We start from the raw sequence: 23,303 nt of genomic DNA on the forward strand, positions 1-23,303 counted from the left end.
TATAGAGAACAGCAGAGTACCTGACACTAGTCCTCAACTAGTACCACTCAGTTCACCAGCTTGGGGTACGAAGGTCTTACTGCTTTTAATACTGAAATTAAATTAGTGTGGGCCCCAATTTTGCATATTGTGATCAGTGTCTTTCTTTTCTCACTTGAGACTCCTGTCCCATGGCAACATCAGGAAGCTAACCTAAGAGGGTACTTCTCATTACTGTTGTGTCTTTAGTAGCACTCTTCAGACTTGGATATGTCATGAATCCACAGGGCTCTTATTACAAATGCAGATTCTGATTCAGCAGGACAGGGTGGGGCCTGAGGTTCTGCAGCCAATACTGTTGCTGCAAGTCCAATAACAAAATTGGGTAGCAAGGGTTATTGGCTCCCAGTCCCTTTTCAGGTCATGGCATACCTGAATATAGTTTTTGTTTGTTTGTTTTGTTTGTTTTTGAGACAGAGTCTCGCTCAGTCACCCAGGCTGGAGTGCAATGGCATGATCTCGGCTCACTGCAGCCTCTGCCTCCCGGGTTCCAGCTATTCTCCTGTCTCAACCTCCTGAGTAGCTGGGATTACAGGAGCACTCCACCACATCTGGCTAATTTTTAAAAAATTTTTAATAGAAACGGGGTTTTACCATGTTGGCCAGGCTGGTCTCGAACTCCTGACCTCAAGTGATCTGCCTTTCCCAGCCTCCCAAAATGCTGGGATTACAGGTGTGAGCCACCACACCTGGCCCATACCTGAAACTATTAATACCTGTGTGGCACACTGGCAAGGCTGCCCTGGCTTCCTCAAGCCCCAGATGCCCCAGGGCTGAGAGAATCAACATCTTAGCTCACCTCTAGCCCACTTGAGGTACCCGGGATGAGCCACAGTGCACCTGTTGAGAGGAGAAAAAAATGTCCAAATCTGACAAATCTAACCTGTACATATGGGGCACGTATGGGGAGTTCCTTCTCTCCTGCTGTTATTGCAGGTGCTGCCCCATGGTGCAGCTGAAAACAGGCAATCCTTGGGACCCAGAGGTGCCCATGCCTGCCAGGAGCAGCCCTCTGATCCAGCAGTGTTTCCTCTGGGTGTAGGGAGGGTGGGATAAGGCTGTCTCCCCGGTGTTACAGTCAGCTGTATTGGCCTCTCACCCTGTTGGCCTGGGATCCCAGGCCACAGCTGTTTATATGCGTGGCTCTCGTGTGTGTGTGTGTGTGTGTGGTGATGTGTCCTAGACATGCACAAGTACACACACATGCAGGCATGCGCACAGCCGTTTTCCTGAAGATAACATCCATCCTGCTTGAGAACTGAATTGAAGAGAGCCAGAGGCATTAGCTACCTGCTGTGCCCTGTGCTAGCTCTCTCACACAACCGGACTTCTGTGTGGTGTGCACCCTCCAAGGCCTCTTCTGTCATCTTTCTTACTCTGTCCCCTCCTTGGGTCTGTCAGAGATATTCCATAGATTTTTCAGTAAGGTAGAACCTCAGAAGAAACTAAAAACAAATCCAAACCAAAAGGCCCTTCCCTTCCCAGAGGCTGCTTCTCAGACCACGGTAAAAAAAAAAAAAAAAAAAAAAAAAGGCAAACCTCTCACTCAGCTAGATGGCTCCTTGCACCCTTTCTCAGAACACTGTTTGTTTGCCTCACTTTTTATTGCTAAAAGAGTCCTCTCAAATGGTTCAGAACAAAGGAAGTCTGTTTTAATGTCTCTTTACTGTCAGTACTATCAGTAGAGGAATTTGCAGCTTGTAAATGACTGCTAGTTTTGCTAAAATAGCGACGAAAACATGCAGTTATGTCTCTCTTGGCACCCACCCATCACCCACACCCCCCACCCACCACCTACCACAAGTTGGCTTGGGCAGTGTTTGCTGAATAAAAGGATAGTCTCTGGGTGTTCCTGGGCCCCAACCTCTGCCTGGCTGAAGTGCCTCTCCTTCCTCTCCAGATCCATATTCAAGCCTTTCATCTTTGTGGATGATGTAAAACTTGTCCCCAAAACACAGTCTCCCTGTTTTGGGGATGACGACCCTGCCAGAAAGGAGCCTCGGTTCCAGGAGAAACCAGACCGCCGGCATGAGCTGTACAAAGCCCACGAGTGGGCACGAGCCATCATCGAAAGTGATCAGGTGAGCTTGCACGAGGGCCACAGAGGCAGAGGCGGGCGGGTGAGGTCAGCGAGGAAGGAGGCAGGGAAGCAGATGACAAGTGAGACCCTCCCCCCACCCATCCAGTGTGGCCAGGCTCCTCCCAGAGGCCAGGTTCCTCCCAGAGGCCAGGTTCCTGGGACCCTTCCTAGAAAGCTGGTGTTCATTTTCCTGCCCGGGCTCTTGAAACCAAATAAGACAAAGCTTCTCCTTCTCATGTTATTCTGGAACTCAGCAGGCTGGGTATCTTACTTAGGAATATGCAGTACAGTAGGGATAACTGTTACATACTGTGTAAAATTATTTATGTACTTTTGGGGGTAAAAAGTTGTATTTGCTGGCAACATTTTATTTAAAGATACAATATGTTGCTTCAAAAAGTTTTGGAGATGGCTGGTGGTGCTGGTCGTACAACATTGTGAATGAGTTTAATGCACTGAACTGTATGTTTTAAAGTTTTTAAATGGTAAATTTTATGTTATAATACATATGTTTTACCATAGTGCAAACATAGTTTTAGAAAATATTCTCGTATTCCTAGGGTTTTTTTTTTTTTTTTTTTTTTTTAGTAGAAACAGGGTTTCACCATGTTGGCCAGGCTGGTCTTGAACTCCTGAGCTCAAGCAATCCGCCTGCTTCTGCCTCCCAAAGTGCTGGGATTACAAGCATGAGCCTCCACGCCCAGCCTCATATTCCTAGTTTTAAAAAAGAAGTAGTAATCCTTCAAAGTGCAGCTCTCCCCAGTCCCATACCTTTGGTTAATAAAGTGATAAGTCATCAATTCAAACAAGAAAACCCCCCAAAGCACATTCCACAGCACCCAGTGTGTCCACAGCAGCCACCCCTGATGGACTTGATATAAAATTCAAGCCTATATTTTGCTGAAGAGAGGAAGAAGGAATGTGTTTGTTAGACACTCATCAGTTTTCCCCAACTATTTATGTAACAGCTTTTAATAGGTAGGTCCATATTGGCCTGAAGGGCCCGAAAGGAGGACCTTTTGTATAAATTGGTGCTGTGGATGGTGTGAGCCTCTTGCATTTGACATGGTGGACTATAGAAAAAGGATATCAAGAGGGAAACCCAAGCAGTCCATCCAGATGAATTCAGACAGCATCTCTGAGAAGGGCTGTCTCACTTTTCTGAGAGCTTGCCCTGCTCTTCCACAGAAGAGACCATTAAACACGTAAAGGTCGCCCAGGTATTTTACATCTCTTCTCCCCACCAGCCTACAAAGCCTGGCAGAAGATGGCAAGCATGCATGCTGCCACTGCATTCAACTGTGCTTTCTCCAGGGCTGTCCACAGTAGCTCCTGACGGTGTTTATGTTCTTGGTGGATGACTGTAAGCCCCAAGTAGATGAAAACTGTCGCTGTGTGGTGGATATTTGGTTAATTAGAATGAAGAGGTAGAAAGGGCTGTGTGTTCAAAGAGATGAGACTGCTGAGGCTGGTGGGTTTTGAAATTTAGAAACGACTCTCAGGTGGAGTCACATGACGCTGCATGGCGCAGTGGTGGGCGGGCGGTGAGAGCAGCTTCTCAGTTCTGGGACTCATGGGGCAAATGAAAGCTTTCACTATCATCTGCCATAAATGAGTGAGTCCCATGGAAGCAGTGAACTCACCATCTCAGAAAAAGAGTGAACGGGAGAGACATGGCACCTGTTTATTCATTGATCCATGTTTTTTTTCATTCAATGAACATTTTTTGAGAGTGCCCTCCCGGTCACTGGAGGATAGAAATGAGCCCGGTTCCCATCCAAGGGGCCACAGCTGCAGAGGCAAGCCAGCACAAGGTGGGAGACAGCGCCCATGGCAGGGGGAACGGTGTGGCACTGTGCGGGGAAGAGGAAAGGCTTTGCAAGGAGACTGAAGATGAGTGCACGTCGACCAAGCGCTGAGGAAGGGGACGGCCCTCCAGAGGGCAGGGCCACCTGTGCAGGGGCGAGACAGCATCAGAGGCCAGAGGGCTGCAGTGAATTCAGTCCAGCTGAGGAGTAGGGAGATGCAGGGGAAGCATTCCCTCAGTGTCACTCTGGGATCTGAGCTTTGTCCTAAAGGCAGCAGGAAGCTGTGCAAGTGTTCTAAGTCGGGCAGTGACATAACCACACTGGCATTCTAGAACAATCCCTGCGGCAGTCGTGTGAGAAACGGAGTGTGAGGAGGACAGGACCTTGAGCAGGAAGCCAGCTGGCCCCCTAGAGGCTTTCAGTGTCTGCTGCAATGCCCCCCGCTGTTTTGCTGACACCTAAAGCCGTCGTGTCCTTCCTCAGGAGCAAGGTCGCAAGCTGAGGAGCACCATGCTGGAGCTGGAGAAGCAAGGCCTGGAAGCCATGGAGGAAATCCTGACCAGCTCCGAGCCCCTGGACCCTGCAGAAGTGGGGGACCTTTTCTATGACTGTGTTGACACAGAGATTAAGTTCTTTAAGTGAAGTAAGCGCTCCCTTTCCCCTTCTTATTTAAGACTTCCCACCTTACTAAATTACCAGCAAAACAAACCACTCTCCTGTTTGAGTAAAATGAGAAAGTTAAGATGTGGCCTTCTTTTCCGAAGCCAGATCAAACAGTTACCTTGTGTTCCGCCTTGAATCTCACAGTGTCCCCTTCTGCAATGTAGGTCTCCTTCCTGTGCAGTGTAACATGTATCCCGTTGCCTGTTGTTCGGTTGTGTGACTAATTGTGGATTTTAAGCTGCTATTATTGTATTTCAGTGGCAATGGACACATTAGCCTTTTACAAGAGGACTAGAGTTCATCAAGCCTTCAAAGGCAGGCTCCACAGTGCTGAGTTGGCGGGAAAAGCAAATTCTTTTGAAGTCTTAGTCTTTCCCTCAGTAGCGGTTTCTTTCAGGTTAACAAGAGGCATTTGTGCACACACACAGGGCTCTTGTGTGTGTTGTCAAGGGGAACCTCCCTGCCTCCCGTGAGTGCATGCCTGTGGTGCACAGTGTCTCCACAGGTGTCTTCTGGGGGACAGGACCAGTGGGAAGGAAGAAAGGGACCCCTCTCCAGTCCTGGCTCCTTCCTACATCCTGGGCTTCTGAAGAACCTGTCTTCCCATTTTCCGTGCACTGTGCTTACATGTGGTGGACTGCAGAGCTGCTTCCACTTACAGGAGAGCTGATAATTTATTAGCCGGAGCCTATTCACTTCTGAGATTCAGAGGTAGCCATGCTGGTGGCCTTCTGAATCACTGCATCGATGTCCCAGGCGGCAGCTCTCCCTACAGCAGCACAGCCACCACAGGATTCGTTGTGTAGAAATGATTCGCAGTCTAGTTACCAACAGCTAGTCCAGGAGTGATTGAATGGCCTTATGGCACAGTTCCACCCACAGAGCGGTGAATCTCTCTGCTAACGAGGGAAAGAAAAGGAGGAACTCTTGACTATTTAGATTCTAGTTAAATAGCTGGAATCCTAGCAGTCACTACATTATCTCAACAGAGAGACTTTAATTAAACTGATTTGTTTACAATGTCGGGTTCACTTAAAGGATTTGACTGACTACCAGAGCATAGAAAAGCATGCAAGGAAGACCAGATGGGCTTAGCACTGGGAAGACAGAGGGCAAGGAGGTGACAGATGGATATAGAAGCATTTCTCTGTAGGATACCAGTTCAGGCCCCACCCTTCGTGCCAAGCCCTTTACATCCCACAAATCCAAATACAAAGCAGCTGACTTCCCTGGCTCTTCCCCCGACTCCTCACACCTCACATGTCCCAGGAGCTGCCTTCATTCAGGTGGGTAGCTGCACTGGGCGTGGGGTGGTGGTGGGGAGCTTACCGCCATCTATTCAAGCTCTCAGCCACTCCTGAAATGGGCGGAGATGATGAACAGAAGTGTACGTAAATACAGCAGCTAGTGGGAGAGCACTAGTGGGAGAGCACCAGTGGGGCCTAATCCTGCCTCATCATTCTTGGCAGGAATCTGCAAATGGAAACATTGTGAGTATCAGCTATCTGGGAAATGACAGGGTTAATAACTCCTTCCCAGCAGCTGTATCATGAGATTTTGAGGGGACCCAGCCCCATTACATGGATGTGAACAGTGAGGCTCAGAGGTTTCATCAGAACACATTCTTTTTTCCTACCAACTCTCCAAGAGCATGAGCGTAGGAGTGCCATGAGCTTTTTGCTCAGCAGTTTTGTAAACTCTGTATATAAAATCATTAACCACACATTGTGGGCGATGGGAAGACGATTTCAGCTGACAGAGTTAACGGCAACCAATAATGGTGGCCTGTAGCTGCTAAGAGCTTCACGCAGGTTTGGCCCGGGCTTTCACTGTTGGTGAATTTAGAGTGTTCTTTTAGGTGGGGCGGCTATTCTAAAAGTGTCTTTCTATCACTGTTAAGGGGGGGAAAAGTGAGGTTCAAGGGTGACGTAGGTACCTCTCCCCTCCCAAGTCCATGTTCCAAGTGGCTATGTAAAGCAAGATGATGCAGAAAGCCGCTCTAAAATTTCACTGCGTGATTTCACCTTCGCCTACTATGAAATGTCTCATCAGACCTGACATGTCTGAGATAACCAAGGTGATTCAGAATTTGACCGAAAGAAGTCTAGTGAGAATGAATTACATAGAAGCCTGGTTTCATTTCTGTGGGCCAAAGGCCATGGATAACCCTACCCGCTTTGTGTCATTACCCATTGGGAAACACAATGGCTACTTCTGTTAGGGGACATTGACCTTGGTCAAGCTTCTTAAAGAAGGCAGCCCTAATTGAGGGCTGTCTTGGCTAATGCTAATACTCTACACCACAATTGTGATGTCCTAGTCCTACCACTAGAGGGCATGGCACAGCCTGGCAAAAGTTAAAAGGGGCGTGGCAGCTCCCATCAGGTCTGGAGGTGGTCTGTAAGTGCAGTGGACAGTTGTGCATTGGAATGGGTGGAGAAAGAGAAGAAGAGAGCAGAGAATCTGCTGATGTGGCTGCACTTACTTTTAGGGATTTTATGTACTTATATTAACAGCTGGAAATAGGTTGTTGGGTTTCGAGCAGGCTGTTACGGTGAGGAATGTTCATTTTTAAATGTTCCTAACAGATTCTGCTTTGGAAAATGCTTGTTACATGAATAATTTGTTGACCAGGGATTGTTTTTCTGAAGGCAGTATGGGGAACATGAATATTCAAGATGAAATGCAAAAATTGTGTTTAAGGGTCACAGTGTATAAGTAGCTTCCTAGGAGACCCTTTGTGTATCTTTTCAGACTGGGGTGGGGGCTGAGCATGCTTGTGCAGAAAGAAGCCATGGCCAGAAAGGACAGAATCTCTCCCCCACTCCCTTGCCCTATAACCAAACATAAGCTAGCTCGTCTTATCTAATAGATGGGATTGACTATAGGTGAAAATAGCCCTCATATTCCAGGACAGAAGCTCTGGCAGGAGTAAATTAGTAAAACAGAAATAGTACCCTTTCATTCTTGGAGGTGCTTTGAAACTTTAGGTAGAATAAAGATATAATCGAAATTACGGAGATTCCTTGGTGCCCAATAACATAAGACCCGGTGTTATTAGAACGAGTCTTTCTTATAAACTAACAGAGCAGGTATTTGCCCATTAGATCTTAGCTGTGGGGTTCCTTTACTACTGGGTGAATCATTAGGTATAAAAAATAATTATCAACCAGGCAAATTACTTTGCTTCCTAGCTGTTGTCATCCCACATTGGTACAGGTGTTATACAGCTCTGGCTGGTTCTGCAGGGAAGCCGGGTGGGACCAGTGTGTCTGTCATGAAACCACTAACTGCATTCCTGACTGAAGAGCCCTCTGTCATTTATTGAGGAAGGTCTTCAGTTGAACTCTCAGCCTTAGGAAGGAAGCACGTGGAGGAGGGAGGGAGGAGGCGCCCTCGCTGGGCATGCTCCGTGGAGGGCCAGGAGTGGCAGGTCATGTGCACGTGCCGTTGCAGCACAAGCTTATGCTTCCCGTAGCCGTGGGTTTTCATTCTGCACAGTCCCAGGTCCCAGCTCCCCTCTTATGGTTTCTGTCATAATGTGCTTTATCTGATTGACTCCAAACATGCCCAAATGTCACCTGCAGATTTCTCGTGGGAACCAATATGTACATGTTTGCAATTATGTTGTGAGAATTTAAATGTGTTAGATGGAAAATGCTATTGGCAGGGAATAATAAAAAAAAAGAAAGAAAGAAAAGAAAATCATTCTGTTTCCTGCAGTGGGAACTGACCATGTAGTGTTAACAATCTTTTGTACAAATATCTACAAAGCAGATAATAACCCTATCCAGTGCTTGCCCTTGGAATTGTCTCTAAATGCATCAAGCATACAATAAAAAAAAACCCTGAAATTAACATCCAGTGGAGTGGCCTCTTCTGTTTTGTGTCTCGTAAATAAATGTGGGCCTCAGTCGCAACATAGAAGATGTATGAGAAGAAATATATTTTTCTGGCTGGAATATTCAGTAAACAGTCAGTTCAGCAGTTTCTTGCATTATGTAATGTTCTGTGGGTAAATTCAGTCTTTAAATATAAAACCACAACGAAGTATCACCTCACACCCATCAGGATAGCTACTATCAAAAACAACAACAACAGCAACAACAAACCACAACCAGAAAATAACAAATGTGGAGAAATTGGAACCCTTATGCACTGTTGGTGGGAATATAAAACAGTGCATCCATCGTGGGAAACAGTATGGAGTTGCTCAAAAAATTAAAAATAGAACTATCCTGTAATCAGGCAATCCCACTTCTGGGTATACACAACAGAGCTGAAAGTAGGGTCTGGAAGAGAGGTTGCACACCCATGTTCATAGTAACACTATTCACAGTGTGAAAATCTGGAAGCAACTCAAGTATCCACAGATGGAAGAATGGAGAAACAAAATGTTATATCCATACAATGGAATATTATTCATCCTTAAAAAAAATGGAAGCAGATTCTGACATGCTACAACATGGATGAACTTTAAGGATGTTATGCTCTGTGAAATCAACCAGTCACGAATATTATATGGTTTCATTTCTATGAGGTACCTAGAGCAGTCAAAATCATAGGGACAGAAATTAGAAGGGTGGTTGCTCGGGCTGGTGTGGGGGAGAAATTGGGAGTTACTGTTTAATGAGTATAGAGTTTCAGAAAGTTTCGCAAGATGAGTTATGGAGAGGGATGGTGGTGACGGTTGTACAACAATATGAATGTACACAACACGAATGAATTAAACACTAAACATGGTAAGGATGGTAGACTTTATGTGTATTTTACCACAGTTACTAGAATGGAAGTCTAGATCATCAGAGTGGCTGGTACTGTGTACCAGGCGTCTTGATTCCAACGCGTTAGCAATGCCACAACAGGAGAGGATGCCACTTAGTGAAAAAGCCAGCTCTCTCCACTCCTGTGACCCAGAAATGCCAGCTTGCTTTCCATGACTCTCTCTCCACTGTGACAGGCAAAACGCAACTGAATGTCTTGCTCGTGAAGATAGCACTTAGTCACCTGCAGTGAGTGACCTGTTTCAAGGTCAGGGTAGATGACTGCTCTGTTTACATGACAAGGAACTGCTAATTCTGAAATTTTATTCCTACTTCTCTTTTCATAAACATTGTACCCTCCTGCACAGCTCTGGGTGACAGGGCCTAGATTCTTTTGCCGGGGCTGCCGTCACAAAGTACCACAAACGGGGCAGCATGACCAGGAGAAATTTCCTGGTTCCCAGTTCTGGAGCGCAGATGTCCCAGGACTAAGGCATCTGCAGGGTTGGTTCCTTTTGAGGGGCGTGAGAGAGAATGTGTTTCGTGTCTCTTGCCACCTTCTGGTGGCTTGCTGGCAATCTTCAGCACTTCGGGGCCCATAGAAGCAGCATCCTGATTATCTCTGCCTTCATCTTCATGTGGTGTTCTCCCTGTGTCTATATCTGTGTCCAATTTCTTCATTTTGTAAGGACACCAGTCATACTGCATCAGGGGCCCACCCTGATCCAGTATGACCTCATCTTCACTAACGGAATCTGCAATGGGCCTATTTCTAAATAAGGTCATATTCTGAGGTACTGGGGCTTAGGACTTCAACATATGGATTTTGTGGGGACACAATTCAACCCATAACAGAATGGGTGGATGGAGAATGCTGAAGCCTCCTGGGGCACCGTCTGAGAATTTGGAACTTGCTTCTGGAGTCCACAGCCCTTCCCATTAACTTACTCCCTCTCTAGGAACCATGTCTCCCACACTTAACTCCATAAAAGGTACTTACACTTCTAGCTACTTCACCACTGCCACACTCAATGTGACTTTGAGGTTCATCGTCCACTTTGTAGATTGTCTTCGGCCCTTACTTTTTCTTCCCCACTCAGACCGGCCCTTTTGGCCATGAAAGAGCCAATCTGTATCTCCACCAATAAGAGCGATAAAACGGCCCCTTAACTAATTCTGATGCAAAGTGTGTAGTAACCAGCTTTGAAATTAGTTTCTAGATGAGATTTATTTCAGGAACATCTATGAATTTTAATGACTGCTCTCTCATTGTTATCCAGCAGCAGAGTTAGTGAAGTGTGGTCTGAGCAGCTCAGCAAACATTGAATAGAGTGCCTGGGATGCAGCCAGCAGAGCCCTGTTTGTGCCCAAGCGCGGAATCAGCAAACTGACCGCTCCCCGGGGTGCAGGGTGTGCAGTCACCGGCTCCGTTGTGATTCAAGGGCTGAGGGCTTGCCCATGTGTATTACATCATTGAATCTTCACCAGTATACACTCGGATACATATTTATGTCCCCTTTTGACAAAAGAGGAAGCTGAGGCACAGACTGTAAGAGGCAACATGTAAGAGGCAAAACCGAGATTCAGATCCTGGTTTGCCCTCCAAGCACTATCTCTGAGATAGCTTACCTAGCAGATAAATCTCACCTCCCCTGAACCCTGTTCCCAAAGGTCCACCTTAAAATGCTACGGGGGGATTCAAGACGATTCTGTTCCTACAGGAGGCTTTTTTGAGGGGTTTGCTGAGTTGGGAGTGAGGCTAAGTGCACGTAGGGTGAAGGTTGTTCTATTTCAACACAATTTAGCAGAATTTATAAGCAATACTCCACCCATTCTATGTTAATCAAACTGAATACAGTGTTACCTACTTTTTTAAAATTCACCTGAGAAATTTTTTTTTTCTTGCTTGGTTTTTCCAAATACCAGTTAGGCTAGTTAGCTCAAGAAAGAAAGGCCCTGTTATCTAACAGTATGTTACAGCAAGCAGTTTATCCATATAAATATCTATTTTTTGTCATTCTTAGAACTTCAACTTCTCCTGATCCTTAAAAATGTTTGATTTAGATTAATATTGGTGACCATTGATGGGTTTTAACAAGGAAACGACTGGAAGCATTTCCGCTTACTAAAATTTATTAAGTACAAAGAAATTAATCTGCAGAAGGAGACATCAATAAAAATAAAATACAGGTGAAACACTGGAGAAGTCACAGACTGCAGTGTCATTGAGAATATGTGACAATGGCGGGGACTGTATGACTCAGATGTCTCTAAGTGTGAGTTTACAGTCAAGGGGTTAAACCTTTACACCGCCAAAGGAACTCAGTGCACCAGCATGAGCTCCAAGGGTTGTGAATTCAGTGATAGGTCTCAAGGGGAGATGGGATGCCACATTCCTGAGATTTCTCCCTAATTGCCATTTTTGGTTTCTGCTCCTTCCTCCCCTCTGTTTTTTTTTTTTTTTTTTTTTTTTTTTTTTGAATTAGGGTCTCGCTCTGTTGCCCAGGCTGGAGTGCAGTAGCACCATCTCAGCTCACTGCAACCTCCGCCTCCAGGGTTCAAGTGATTCTTGTGCCTGAGCCTCCCAAATTGCTGGGATTACAGGTGTGAGCCACCACGCCCAGCTAATTTTTTGTATTTGAGTAGAGACAGGGTTTCACCATGTTGGCCAGGCTGGCCTTGAACTCCTGACCTCAAGTAATCCACCCACATCGGCCTCCCAAAGTGCTGGGATTACATGCGTGAGCCACTGCTCCCGGCCCCCTCTGTCCTTAAATAGTGTTATTTTAATTTCCATCCCAGCCACAGGGGACGCGAATGCCTAAACACCTCATTAGGGCAGGCAGTCTACTCTGAAGGTGGAGTTGCCTTTGTTCAGGGTCTTCTTAATCGGGATCATTAAAACTTTTATAATTATTTTATACAACTGTGAGGGCGGTGGAGTGGACAATGTTATAATAATAAATTCTGGCTTTTTGGAAATCTTCCAGAACCAATAAAACAAATTAGTTATGCCCAGAGCTGATGACCTGCAAAAACTTTTCTATTGATTTAGGTGTTACAGTTTTGGCTTGATTCATTCCCCCAGAGATGGGAATTTGACCCTGGCTCACTTGCTTCCATCTGGAATGAGAAAGCACAGCACTGCGGCAGGACACCACCTGGGTCTTTACTCCAGACAACAGTGAGGCAGATGCAGTCATGTTTGCCCACACCCTCCTGACCGGCTGCCTTTCTGGATGGCTTGGTCTGGACACGATATCCTTCGGGGGTGAATGTGTGTGTGGGGTGTTGCAAAGCAAATTTCTTTTCACTGGCTTCCCTCCCCTCCCTGCCTGATTTCCTTTAAAGGGCAGCTATTTTGAGCACAGCCCAGGGATCAGTCTGTTTCCTTCTATTTTTTCTCCTTCCTCTGTCACAGTCTTCCCCGACCAAGGATGGGGAACATCAGGGATCAGGCAGCAAGCAAAAACACACTTCCACTCCCTGCAGGATCAAGAAGAGGGAGTGAAGAGCAGGCCCAGCCCGGCCTGACCTTTCCATATTCAGAGTGGCAGAGCTTGCACACATCTCCCCACAGACAGGTGCTCACCACAAGGGAATGAATGTGGAGTTGTCAGGCAAGGTTCTCCTTTAGCTCAGAAGGGAGCTAGGTTTTGCCCGATGGTGGCTCCAAGGATCCTAAGAAGGGGGCAGTGAGGCACCAGGTATTTGTGGCAGGTATTTCACACGATGTTTCATTCTACACTTTTTCATGTCATATTTTCCATGAAGTCCACACTTGAAGCAAGGGCAGAAGGGGAGACCGCTGAGATACAATTGGTAGTTTAGCATAATGATGAGTTGTGTATGTTTTTAATCTGCAGGGAAGAAACAGCAAAATCTCGTAAAGCTGGCTACCGGGATGGGACTGGGAACTTGGAGGGAACAGAAGGAAAGTGACAGAGACTTGGGCACTAGGGACACTGTAAACAGTAGGAGCATTGGCTACTTGGAGGATTATTCAGTTACAAAAGGGGCCCTGTGGTCGGCATCTGAGGGGCCAAGCCCACTCTTGCCTTTACTTTGTGATATATTTACATTAAGCAGAAAAAAAAAAAATCCCTGTACTGCAAAATGAAAGCGAGACATGGCATCTCGTTCCCTGGAGGCCGCGCGGCACTGTCTGGGTGTGGGGAACACACTACTTCCTCTGAGCTGCATCATTGATAAGGCATTGTTTGGTTTGATTTTGCAGTTAGTGTGATGAGAATATAAAATCATGCCAATAAGAAGCCGTTGTGGATATTTATAACTTTGGGGCTACCTGCAAACGAAGGACTCTCTACAAATGGTTCAGAATCTAGGAAGGGCCAGCCTGCAAGCATATTCACAGTCATGGAGCGGGCACTAGGTGGAGGGACAGGGCTCTATCTGAGCTGACAGACAAATGCCAAGATGCAGTGTAAAAAACGGAAAAATGAGGGGTGTTTTAAAAAATATTACTGAAATAAAAGTCCATTAAAATACTGCTTTAAAGCCCGTGCAAACCACATATTTACAATAAATAAATTCTCAATTCCAAGCCTGTATGCCAACTGAATTACAGCTTGAGCATGGGGTGGGCGGGGTCTGACATGTTGTTCTGCAACCTGGAACCCCAGGACCTTGGCTTCATCTGTCTTCTCACCGAAGAGTCTTCAGAGATAACTGTGGAAACATAACAGAACATTACCAGGTGGAGTTAGAAGACTCTTGCACATGAAAGCCCTCCTACTCTACCCCCCCAAACAGGCTGGGCACTGCAGCTTCTCATTCATGCAAGGCTGTCAAGTTTGGGGAGATGCTTATGCAAAGAGCTGCTTTTTACCCAAGGGACTGTAGGTGGAAACATGATGAAATGGGATATGTAGTTGATGGTATGTGAGGACCTAATACTGTTTTATAAACATTTATAGAACTGATCATCAGCAATTCACTTGACAGAAAGCTCAGGGAAATCAAAAAACATGCTGGAGATCCCAAGTCAAGGCAGTGGAAAGGCAAGAAACAGATTTAGGCATTCAGACTTCCAGCCCAGGGCTCCCACCCATGCACTGACCACTCTATCCATAAAAAAGAGCAGTCCCTGGGGTATTGTTTGCAATGTCTAGAACCCAGTGATTTCTCTGGGTGATTGTTTTGTGTCTCACTGCAGTGAAAATGAATTAAGATGGTATCCAGTGAGATACAAAGATCTTTTTGACTGTGGAATGCCCAAAGGAGACTTTACAATCCACCTTGACTAGACTGGCAGGCGGAGATCAAAACCACCAGACTCAGGTGATCTGGGTGCATGCCTGCCACGAAGCTGGGAACCAGATCCTGCACAATGTCTGACACATTGGTAGTGAGGAGGATTCTTGTCCCTGGAGATTCTAACATGCCAGGAAAAGCAGTGAGGCATTATGGAAGAAGCACTGGACAAGAGGTCAGAAGGTCTGGGCATTGTGACATGGGCAAGTTCTTCAAATTTCTAGAGCAGTTTTCTATAAAAATGGCATTAAAGGTATCTCTCCAGCTTACATCACAGGGTTATTAAAAGGACTAGATGATATAACTTATGCAAGCTAACTGAAAAATGTAAAGAGCCATACAAATATGAAGGAACATGATTATGATTATTACTATATTTTCCTGATGACAGGAATAGTATAATCATTGTAAAAAACTTGGAAATTGTACAAATGCAAAAAGAAGAAAGTAAAAGTCAGCCATAGTCTTCCAGAGTGAATGCCTATTAACGTTTTTTCTCCACTTTTATTGTGGTAAAATACAAATAACATAAAATTTACACTAGTAACTTTTTTTTTGCGGGGGGACAGTTTCACTCTTGTTGCCCAGGCTGGAATGCAATGGTGTGATCTTGGCTCACCGCAACCTCCATCCATGGGTTCAAGCAATTCTCCTGCCTCAGCCTCCCAAGTAGCTGGGATTACAGGCATGCACCACCATACCTGGCTAATTTTGTATTTTTAGTAGAGATGGGGTTTCTCCATGTTGGTCAGGCTGGTCTCGAACTCCCAATCTCAGGTGATCCAACTGTCTTGGCCTCCCAAAGTGCTAGGATTACAAGCATGAGCCACCACACCCAGCTAACTAATAATCATTTTTAAGTGTCTAATTTAGGGGTATTAAATACATTCATAATGTTGTGCAACCAATCAGCAGTACCCACTTTTGTTTAACTCTTTTCATCTTGTAAAACTGAGACTCTGTACCCATTAAACAATACCTCTCAATTTTCTTTTTCCCTCTAATCTCTGGCAAGCACCAGTCTACTTTCTGTCTCTACTACCGTAAGTACTTATGTAAATGGAAGCATATAGTGTTTGTCTTTTGTGAGTGGCTTATTTCACTTAGAATAATGTTCTCAATGTTCATCCATACTGAAGCATATTTTAGAACTTCCTACTTTTTAAGCTGGATAATATTCCACCGTACATGTGTACATCACGTTTTGTTTATCCATTCATCTATCTATGATACTTGAGTTGCTTCTACATTTTATTTATTTTATTTATTTTATTTTATTTTTCCAAGTTCAGGTCAGATGGGTAATGTGCCAAGGCTGTAACAAGGTTCAGAGGTGGCACATCTCACACATGCACATGAATACCCAATCATCGCACTCATCAACTACAAAAGGCTCAAGCTGCTTCTACATTTTAGCTATTGTAAATAATGCTGCTATGAACATGGGTGTACAAATACCTCTTCCAGGCTCTGCTTTAGATTCTTTTGGGTATATACCCAGAAGTGGAAGTGCCAGATCATATGGTAATTCTGTTTTTTAGTTTTTGAGGAACTGCCATACTGTTTTCCACAGCAGCTGTACCATTTCACATTCTCACCAACGGTGCATAAGGGTTCCATTTTCTCCACATCTTTGCCACCACTTGTTATTTTGTTTTGTTTTGATAGCAGCCATCTTGATGTGTATGAGGTGTTGTCTCATTGTAATTTTGATTTGTATTTCTCTAATGATTAGTGATGCCGAGCAACTTTTCCTCTGCTCTTTGGCCATTTGTTTATCTTCTTTGGAGAAATGTCTATTCAAGTCCATTGCTCCTTTTTAAATTAGGTTATTTGTTTTCTTGTTGTTGAGTTTCATAAGTTCTCTACATATTATGGATATTAATCTCTTATCAGATATATGATATGCAAATATCTCCTCCCATTCTGTGGGTTGCCTTTTCTTTTTTATGTTGTTTTTGATATGCAGATTTTAAAGATTTTCACGAAGTCCAGTTTGCTTATCTGTTGCCTATGCCTTTGGTGTCATATCCAAGAAATCACTGTCAAATCCAATGTCATGAAGCTTTTGCCCTGTGATTTCTCCTAAGAGTTTTACAGTTTCGGGTACTACATTTAGGTCTTCGATTCATTTTGAGTAAATTTTTGCATATGGTATTAGTAAGGGTCCAACTTCATTCTTCTACATAGGGATATCCAGTGTTCCTAGCATCATTTGTTGAAAATACTACCCTTTCCCTATTGAAGGGTCTTGGCATGCTTGTTAAAATCATTTGACCGTATATGCAAGGGTTTATTTCTTTTTATTCTATTTATTTATTGCTTTTTATTCTATCCCATTGGTCTGTATGTCTGTCTTTACACCAGTACCACACTGTTTCGATTATTATAGTTTTGAAATAGGAAGTATGAGTCCCCTAGATTCTTCTTCTTTTTCAAGATTGTTGTGGCTATTTCAAGGAGTTCCTTGAGATTCCATGTGAATTTTAGGATTCTTCTTTTAGGATTCTGGGTTTTTCTATTTCTGAAAAAAAATGTCATTGAGATTTTAGTAGGGTTTATACTGAATCTGCAGATTGCTTTGGGTAATATTGACGTCTTAACAATATTAAGTCTTCTAACCCATGAACATGGGATGTGTTTGCATTTATTTATGTCTTATTTAATTTATTTCAGCTGTGTTTTATAGTTTTCATTATACAAATCTTTCACCTCTTTGGTTAACTGCTAAGTATTTCATTCTTTTCTATGCTATTATAAATGGAATTGTTTCTGTAATTTTCTTTTCAGATTGCTCATTGTTAGTATGGAGAAATACAACCATATTTTTGTATGTTGACTTCGTATCCTGCTACTTTGCTGAATATTTCTAACAGCTTTTTTTTTTGGTGAAATCTTTAGAGTTTTCTACATATAACAACATATCATCTGCAAACAGAGATAATTTTACTTCTTGCTTTCCAATTTGGATGCCTTTTATTTCTTTTTGTTGCCCAACTGCTCTGGATAGACTTCCAGTACTATGCTGAATAGAAGCGATGAAAGCAGGCATCCTTGCCTTGTTCCTGATCTCAAAGCAAAAGCTTTCAGTCTTTCACCATTGAGCATGTTCACTGTAGATTTTTCATATATGGCTTTTATTATGTTAAGGGAGTTTCCTTCTATTCCTAGTTTATTGAGAATGTTTTTAATCATGAAAAGGTCTTCAATTTTGTCATATGCTTTTTCTGCATCAATTGAGATGAGCATGTGTTTTTTCCCTTCATCCTATTAATGCCATATATTGCATTAACTGATTTTTATATATTGAATAATCTTTGCCATGCAGGAATAAATCCAACTTGGTCATGGTATATAATCCTTTTAATATACTACTGGATTTGATTTGCTAGTATTTTGTTGAGAATTTCTGCATCAATGTTTATAAGGGATATTGGTCTGTAGTTTTCTTGTAGTGTCTTTGTCTGGCTTTGGTATCAGGATAATGCTGGTCTCATAGAGTAGATAAAAAGTGTTCCCTCCTCTTCAATTTTTTGGAACGCTTTTAGAGGGATTGGGTTAGTTCTTTGAACGTTTGGGAGAATTCACCAATGAAGCCATGAAGTCCAGAGCTTTTCTTTTTTGGGAGACATTTGATTAATGGTTAAATGTCCTTACTAGTTATAAGTCTATTCAGATTTTCTATTTCTTTTTTTTGGTGGGTACATAGTAGGCGTATATATTTATGGGGTACCTGAGATGTTTTGATACAGGTATGCAATGAGTGATCATCACATCATGGAAAATGGGGTATCCATCCCCTCAAGCATTTATCCTTTGTGTTACAGACAATCCAATTATACTCTTTGAGTTATTTTAAACTGCACCGTTAAATTATTATTGACTATAGTCACCTGTTGTGCTATCAAATAGTAGTTCTTATTTATTCTTTCTATTTTTTTATACCAATTAACCATCCCCAACTCCACTCCCCCACTAGTTTGTAACCATCCTTCTACTCTCTATCTTCTTTTTCTTTTCTTTTTCTTTCTTTCTTTTTTGAGAGGGTCTCACTCTGTCACCCAGGCTGTAGTGCAATGGTGCAATCCATAGCTCACTGCAGCCTCAAATTCCTGGGCTAAAGTAATCTTCTCTCCTCAATCTACCAAGTAGCCAGACTACAGCCACGCACCACCATGTCTGGCTAATTAAAATTTTTTTTTTTTTTTGTAGAGACAGGATTTACTATGTTGTCTAGGCTGGCTCAGACTCCTGGCCTCAAGCAATTCTCCCACCTTAACCTCCCAAACTGCTGTGATTACATGTGTGAGCCACCATGCCCAGCCAGACTTTCTATTTCATTGAGATTTGGTCTTGGTAGGTTTTGTATTTTTAGAAATGTGTCCATTTTATCTGCGTTATCCAACTTTTTGGCATAAAATTATTTATAATACTCTCTTATAATCCTTTTTATTTCAGTTGGATTAGTAGTAATATATCCACTTTCATTTCTGATTTTAGCAATTTGAGTCTTCTCTATTTTTTCCTTAGTCTATCTAACTAAAGGTTTATCAGTTTTGTTAATCTTTTCAATAACCAACTTTTGGCTTTGTTGATTTTCTGTATTGTTTTTCTATTCTCTACTTCACTGATCTCTGTTCTAATTTTCTTCATTTCCTTCCTTCTTGCTAGCTTTAGGTTTGGTTTGTTCTTCTTTTTCTAGCTCTTTACATTGTAAAATTAGGTTGCTGATTTGATAACTTTCTTGTTTTTTAATGTAAAAATTGTAGCTATAAATCTCCCTCTTAGCACTGCTTTCAGTGTTCCATTAATTTTGGTATGTTGTATGTTCATTTTAATTAATCTCCAGGTGTTTTGTAGTTTCCTTTCTGATTTATTCCTTGTTCCATTAGTTGTTTAAGAGTATAGTTCTTAATTTCTACAAATTTCTAAATTTTCCAGTTTTATTTCTGTTCTAGATTTATAATTTTATTACACTGTGTTAGGAAAGATATTTTGTCTGATATCTATCTTTTTTTTTTAGATGGAGTTTCACTCTTGTTGCCCAGGCTAGAGTGCAATGGCACAGTCTCAGCTCACTGAAACCTCTGCTGCCTGGGTTCAAGCAATTCTCCCACCTCAGCCTCCCAAGTAGCTGGGACTACAGGTGCCCGCCACCATGCCCGGCTTTTTTTTTGTATTTTAGTAGAGACAAGGTTTCGCCATGTTGGCCAGGCTGATCTGGTACTCCTGACCTCAGGTGATCCACCCCGCTAGGCCTCTCAAAGTGCTAGGATTACAGGCGTGAGCCACCGTGTCTGGCCTGATATCTATATTTTAAAATCATTTAAGACACTCAATTTGTGACTTAACAAATGATCTCTCCTGGAAAATGTCTCAGGTACATTTAAGAAGAATGTATATACTGCTGTGTTGGGTAGAGTGTACTGTGTATGTCTGTTATATACAGCTTTTTTGTGTTCTCTATTTCTTTCCTTATCTCCTGTCTGGTTGTTTCACCCATTATTGGGAGTAGAATATTTGATTCTTCAACTATTATTATAGGTCTATTTCTCACTTTATTTCTGTCAGTTTTGTTTCATGCATTTTGATGGTCTGTTATTAGGTGAACTAATATCTGTAATTGTTATGTCTTCTTGCTCTATTGAACCTTGTATTAACATATAATGTCCTTTTTGTTTCTTGTAAACTTTTTCATTTAATATCTATTTTGCCTGATGTTAGTAGATCCACCCCTGCTCTCTTTTGATCACAGTAGGAATATCTCTTTCCATCCTTTCACTTTCAACCTATGTGTTTTATAGCTAAACTGAGTCTCTTGTAAACAGCATACTGTTGGATCAGATTTTTAAAAATCCATTCTGCCAACCTCTATCTTTTGATTGGAAAGTTTAATCCATTTATATTTGAAGCAATTACTGACAAGGAGGGATTTACTCTGTCATTTTGCTGCTTGTTTTCTATATAGTTTTTTTGTACCTCATACCCTTTCTTTTCTGTTTAGTTGACTTTTTTTATAGTGAAATGTTTAAATTTGTTTCTCATTTCCTCTTGTATATATTCTATAGCTATTTTCTGTGTTGTTACCATGGTGTCTTAGTATTTTCAGGCTGCTATAACACTGAGTAATTTATGAAAACAGCAGAAATTTATTTCTTAAATTTGTAGAGCCTGGGAAGTCCAAGATCAAGGCACCAGCAGATATGGTGTCTTGTGAGTGCTCGCTGTCTGCTTCATACATGGTGCCTTCAAACTACAACTTCACATGGTGAAAGGGATGAACAAGCTCCCTTAAGCCTGTTTTATAAGGGCACTAATCTCATTCATGAGGGCTTTGCCCTGATGATTTATCATCTCCCCAAAGGCCCAATCTTTTAATACTGTCACATTAGGGTTTAGGTTTTGGCATATGAATTTTGAGGGACACAAAGTTTCAGGCCATAGCCCATAGGAATTACACTTAACATCCTAAAGTTATAACACTATGATTTGATTTTATAGTAGCTTAGATTCAATAACATACAAAATATCTGCTTCTGCCGGGCGCGGTGGCTCAAGCCTGTAATCCCAGCACTTTGGGAGGCCGAGATGGGCGGATCACGAGGTCAGGAGATCGAGACCATCCTGGCTAATACGGTGAAACCCTGTCTCTACTTCAAAATACAAAAAACTAGCCGGGCGATGAGGCGGGCGCCTGTAGTCCCAGCTACTCGGGAGGCTGAGGCAGGAGAATGGCGTAAACCCGGGAGGCGGAGCTTGCAGTGAGCTGAGATCTGGCCACTGCACTCCAGCCTGGGTGGCAGAGCAAGACTCCGTCTCAAAAAAAAAAAAAAAAATCTGCTTCTTTACAGCTCCATCACCACTCCTTTTAATTGTTGATGTGAACAAATTACATCTTTGTATATTGTGTGCCCCAAAACATTAATTAATAAGTCTTTTTAAATACACTAGTCTCTTAATTATGTGTAACCCTAAATATATAGTACAAAACCAAAGTTACAATAACATTAGCTTTTAACTAAAAATTTTAAATGTTTTTCTTTAAATCCATTGTAGAAAACAAAAGTATAGTTACAAACTGTTGTTACAATAATATTAGCTTTTATATTTGGCCATATAGCTATCTTTAGTGAGGTCATTGTTTCTTCCTACAGCTTCAAGTTACTGCCTCATGTCCTTTCATTTGAGCCTTTAGGACTCCCTTGTGTATTCTTACAAGGCAGGTCTAGTGGTAACAAACTCCCTCAGCTTTTGTTTATCTGTGAATATCTTAATTTCTCCCTCACTTTTTTTTTTTTTTTTTTGAGACGGAGTCTCGCTCTGTCGCCCAGGCTGGAGTGCAGTGGCCGGATCTCGGCTCACTGCAAGCTCCGCCTCCTGGGTTTATGCCATTCTCCTGCCTCAGTCTCCCGAGTAGCTGGGACTACAGGCGCCCGCCACCTCGCCAGGCTAGTTTTTTTTGCATTTTTTAGTAGAGACAGGGTTTCACCGTGTTAGCCAGGATGGTCTCGATCTCCTGACCTCGTGATCCGCCCGTCTCGGCCTCCCAAAGTGCTGGGATTACAGGCTTGAGCCACCGCGCCCAGCTCTCCCTCACTTTTTAAGAATGGTTTTGCCAGATACAAAATTATTGCTTGACAGTTTTTTTCTTTTAGCACTTGGACTATATGGGCTTACTACTTTCTGGCCTTCAAAGTTCAGATGATAAATTTACTGACAGTCTTACTGAGGATCCCTTGTATGTGATGAGTCACTTCTCTCTTGCTGCTTTCAAGATTTTCTCTTTGCCTTTTGAAAATTTGATTATAGTGTTTATTTGGTGTGGCTCTTTTAGTTCATCTTACTTTACTGAGCATCTTGGATGTTTATATTCATGCCTTTCAACAGATTTGGGGAGTTTTGATCTATTATTTCTTCAGAGAGTCTTTTTTATTTTTTACCCTTTCTCTTTCCTTTCTCCTTCTAGAACTCCCACAATAAGCATGTTAGTCTGCTTGATGGTCTCCTGCAGGTCTCTTAGGCTTTGTTCACTTTTAATTCTTTTTCCTTTATGTTCTTCTGACTCAATAATTTCAGTTGTCCTATCTTCAAGTTTGTTGATTCTTTCATCTGCCTGTGCAAGTCTGCCTTTTATTCCCTCTAGTAAACTTTTCATTTCATTTGTTTTATTTTTCAGCTCTAGAATGTTTTTTCCTCTTTATTGATACTTCCATTTTGTTCATACATCATTTTCTTTACTTTCTCCACATTTTCCTTTAGTTCTTTGAGCATCTTTAAGACAGTTGTTTTAAAGTCTTTGTCTAGTAGATCTCCCATCAGGTCTTTTTTAAAAGCAGTCTCTATCGATGTATTTTTTTTTTCCTTTGAATGGGCCATACTCTCCTGTTTTTTGTATGATGTGATTTTTGTTGTTGAAAACTCTACATTTTAATCTAATAATGTGGTAACTCTAGATATCAATTCTCTCTCTCCCCCAGGGTTTGCTGGTTTTTCTTATTGTTTTTGTTCGTTTTATTTTTTTGATTGTTGTAGGCTGTCTCTGTGCTAAGAATCAGCCTGAGGTGTACTCTTAAGGTATTCTTGGTCTTTTCTGAGCTCATGCCTTTCCCTGGGCATATGTGGTCACTTTCTAATTTTCATCATATATGTAGTAGCCTTTGAATGTTCATCTTTAAT

At 42.6% G+C, this 23,303-nt stretch overlaps 2 protein-coding genes across 4 annotated transcripts in view; one reads left to right on the top strand and one right to left on the bottom strand.

Annotated features, from left to right (window-relative positions):
- The window catches only part of SCRN1 (secernin 1), a 70,740-nt gene extending 62,286 nt beyond the window's left edge, over positions 1-8,454 (top strand). For all 3 annotated transcript variants that reach the window (XM_017861355.1, XM_017861353.1, XM_017861354.1), the window contains exons 7-8: positions 1,940-2,120; positions 4,411-8,454. In XM_017861355.1, the coding sequence (XP_017716844.1) occupies positions 1,940-2,120; positions 4,411-4,569 (340 nt within the window). In that variant the 3' untranslated portion in view covers positions 4,570-8,454. The remainder of the gene's footprint in view (positions 1-1,939; positions 2,121-4,410) is intronic.
- Positions 8,455-13,069: 4,615 nt separating this feature from the next.
- Positions 13,070-23,303, bottom strand: part of WIPF3 (WAS/WASL interacting protein family member 3) — a 59,486-nt gene continuing 49,252 nt past the window's right edge. Inside the window, 1 exon segment of the mRNA XM_017861350.1 lies at positions 13,070-14,042. Within this exon segment, the coding sequence (XP_017716839.1) occupies positions 14,019-14,042 (24 nt within the window). The 3' untranslated portion in view covers positions 13,070-14,018.

Source organism: Rhinopithecus bieti, unplaced genomic scaffold (assembly GCF_001698545.2).
Source record: "Rhinopithecus bieti isolate Rb0 unplaced genomic scaffold, ASM169854v2 scaffold_61709, whole genome shotgun sequence".
NCBI lineage: Eukaryota > Metazoa > Chordata > Mammalia > Primates > Cercopithecidae > Rhinopithecus > Rhinopithecus bieti.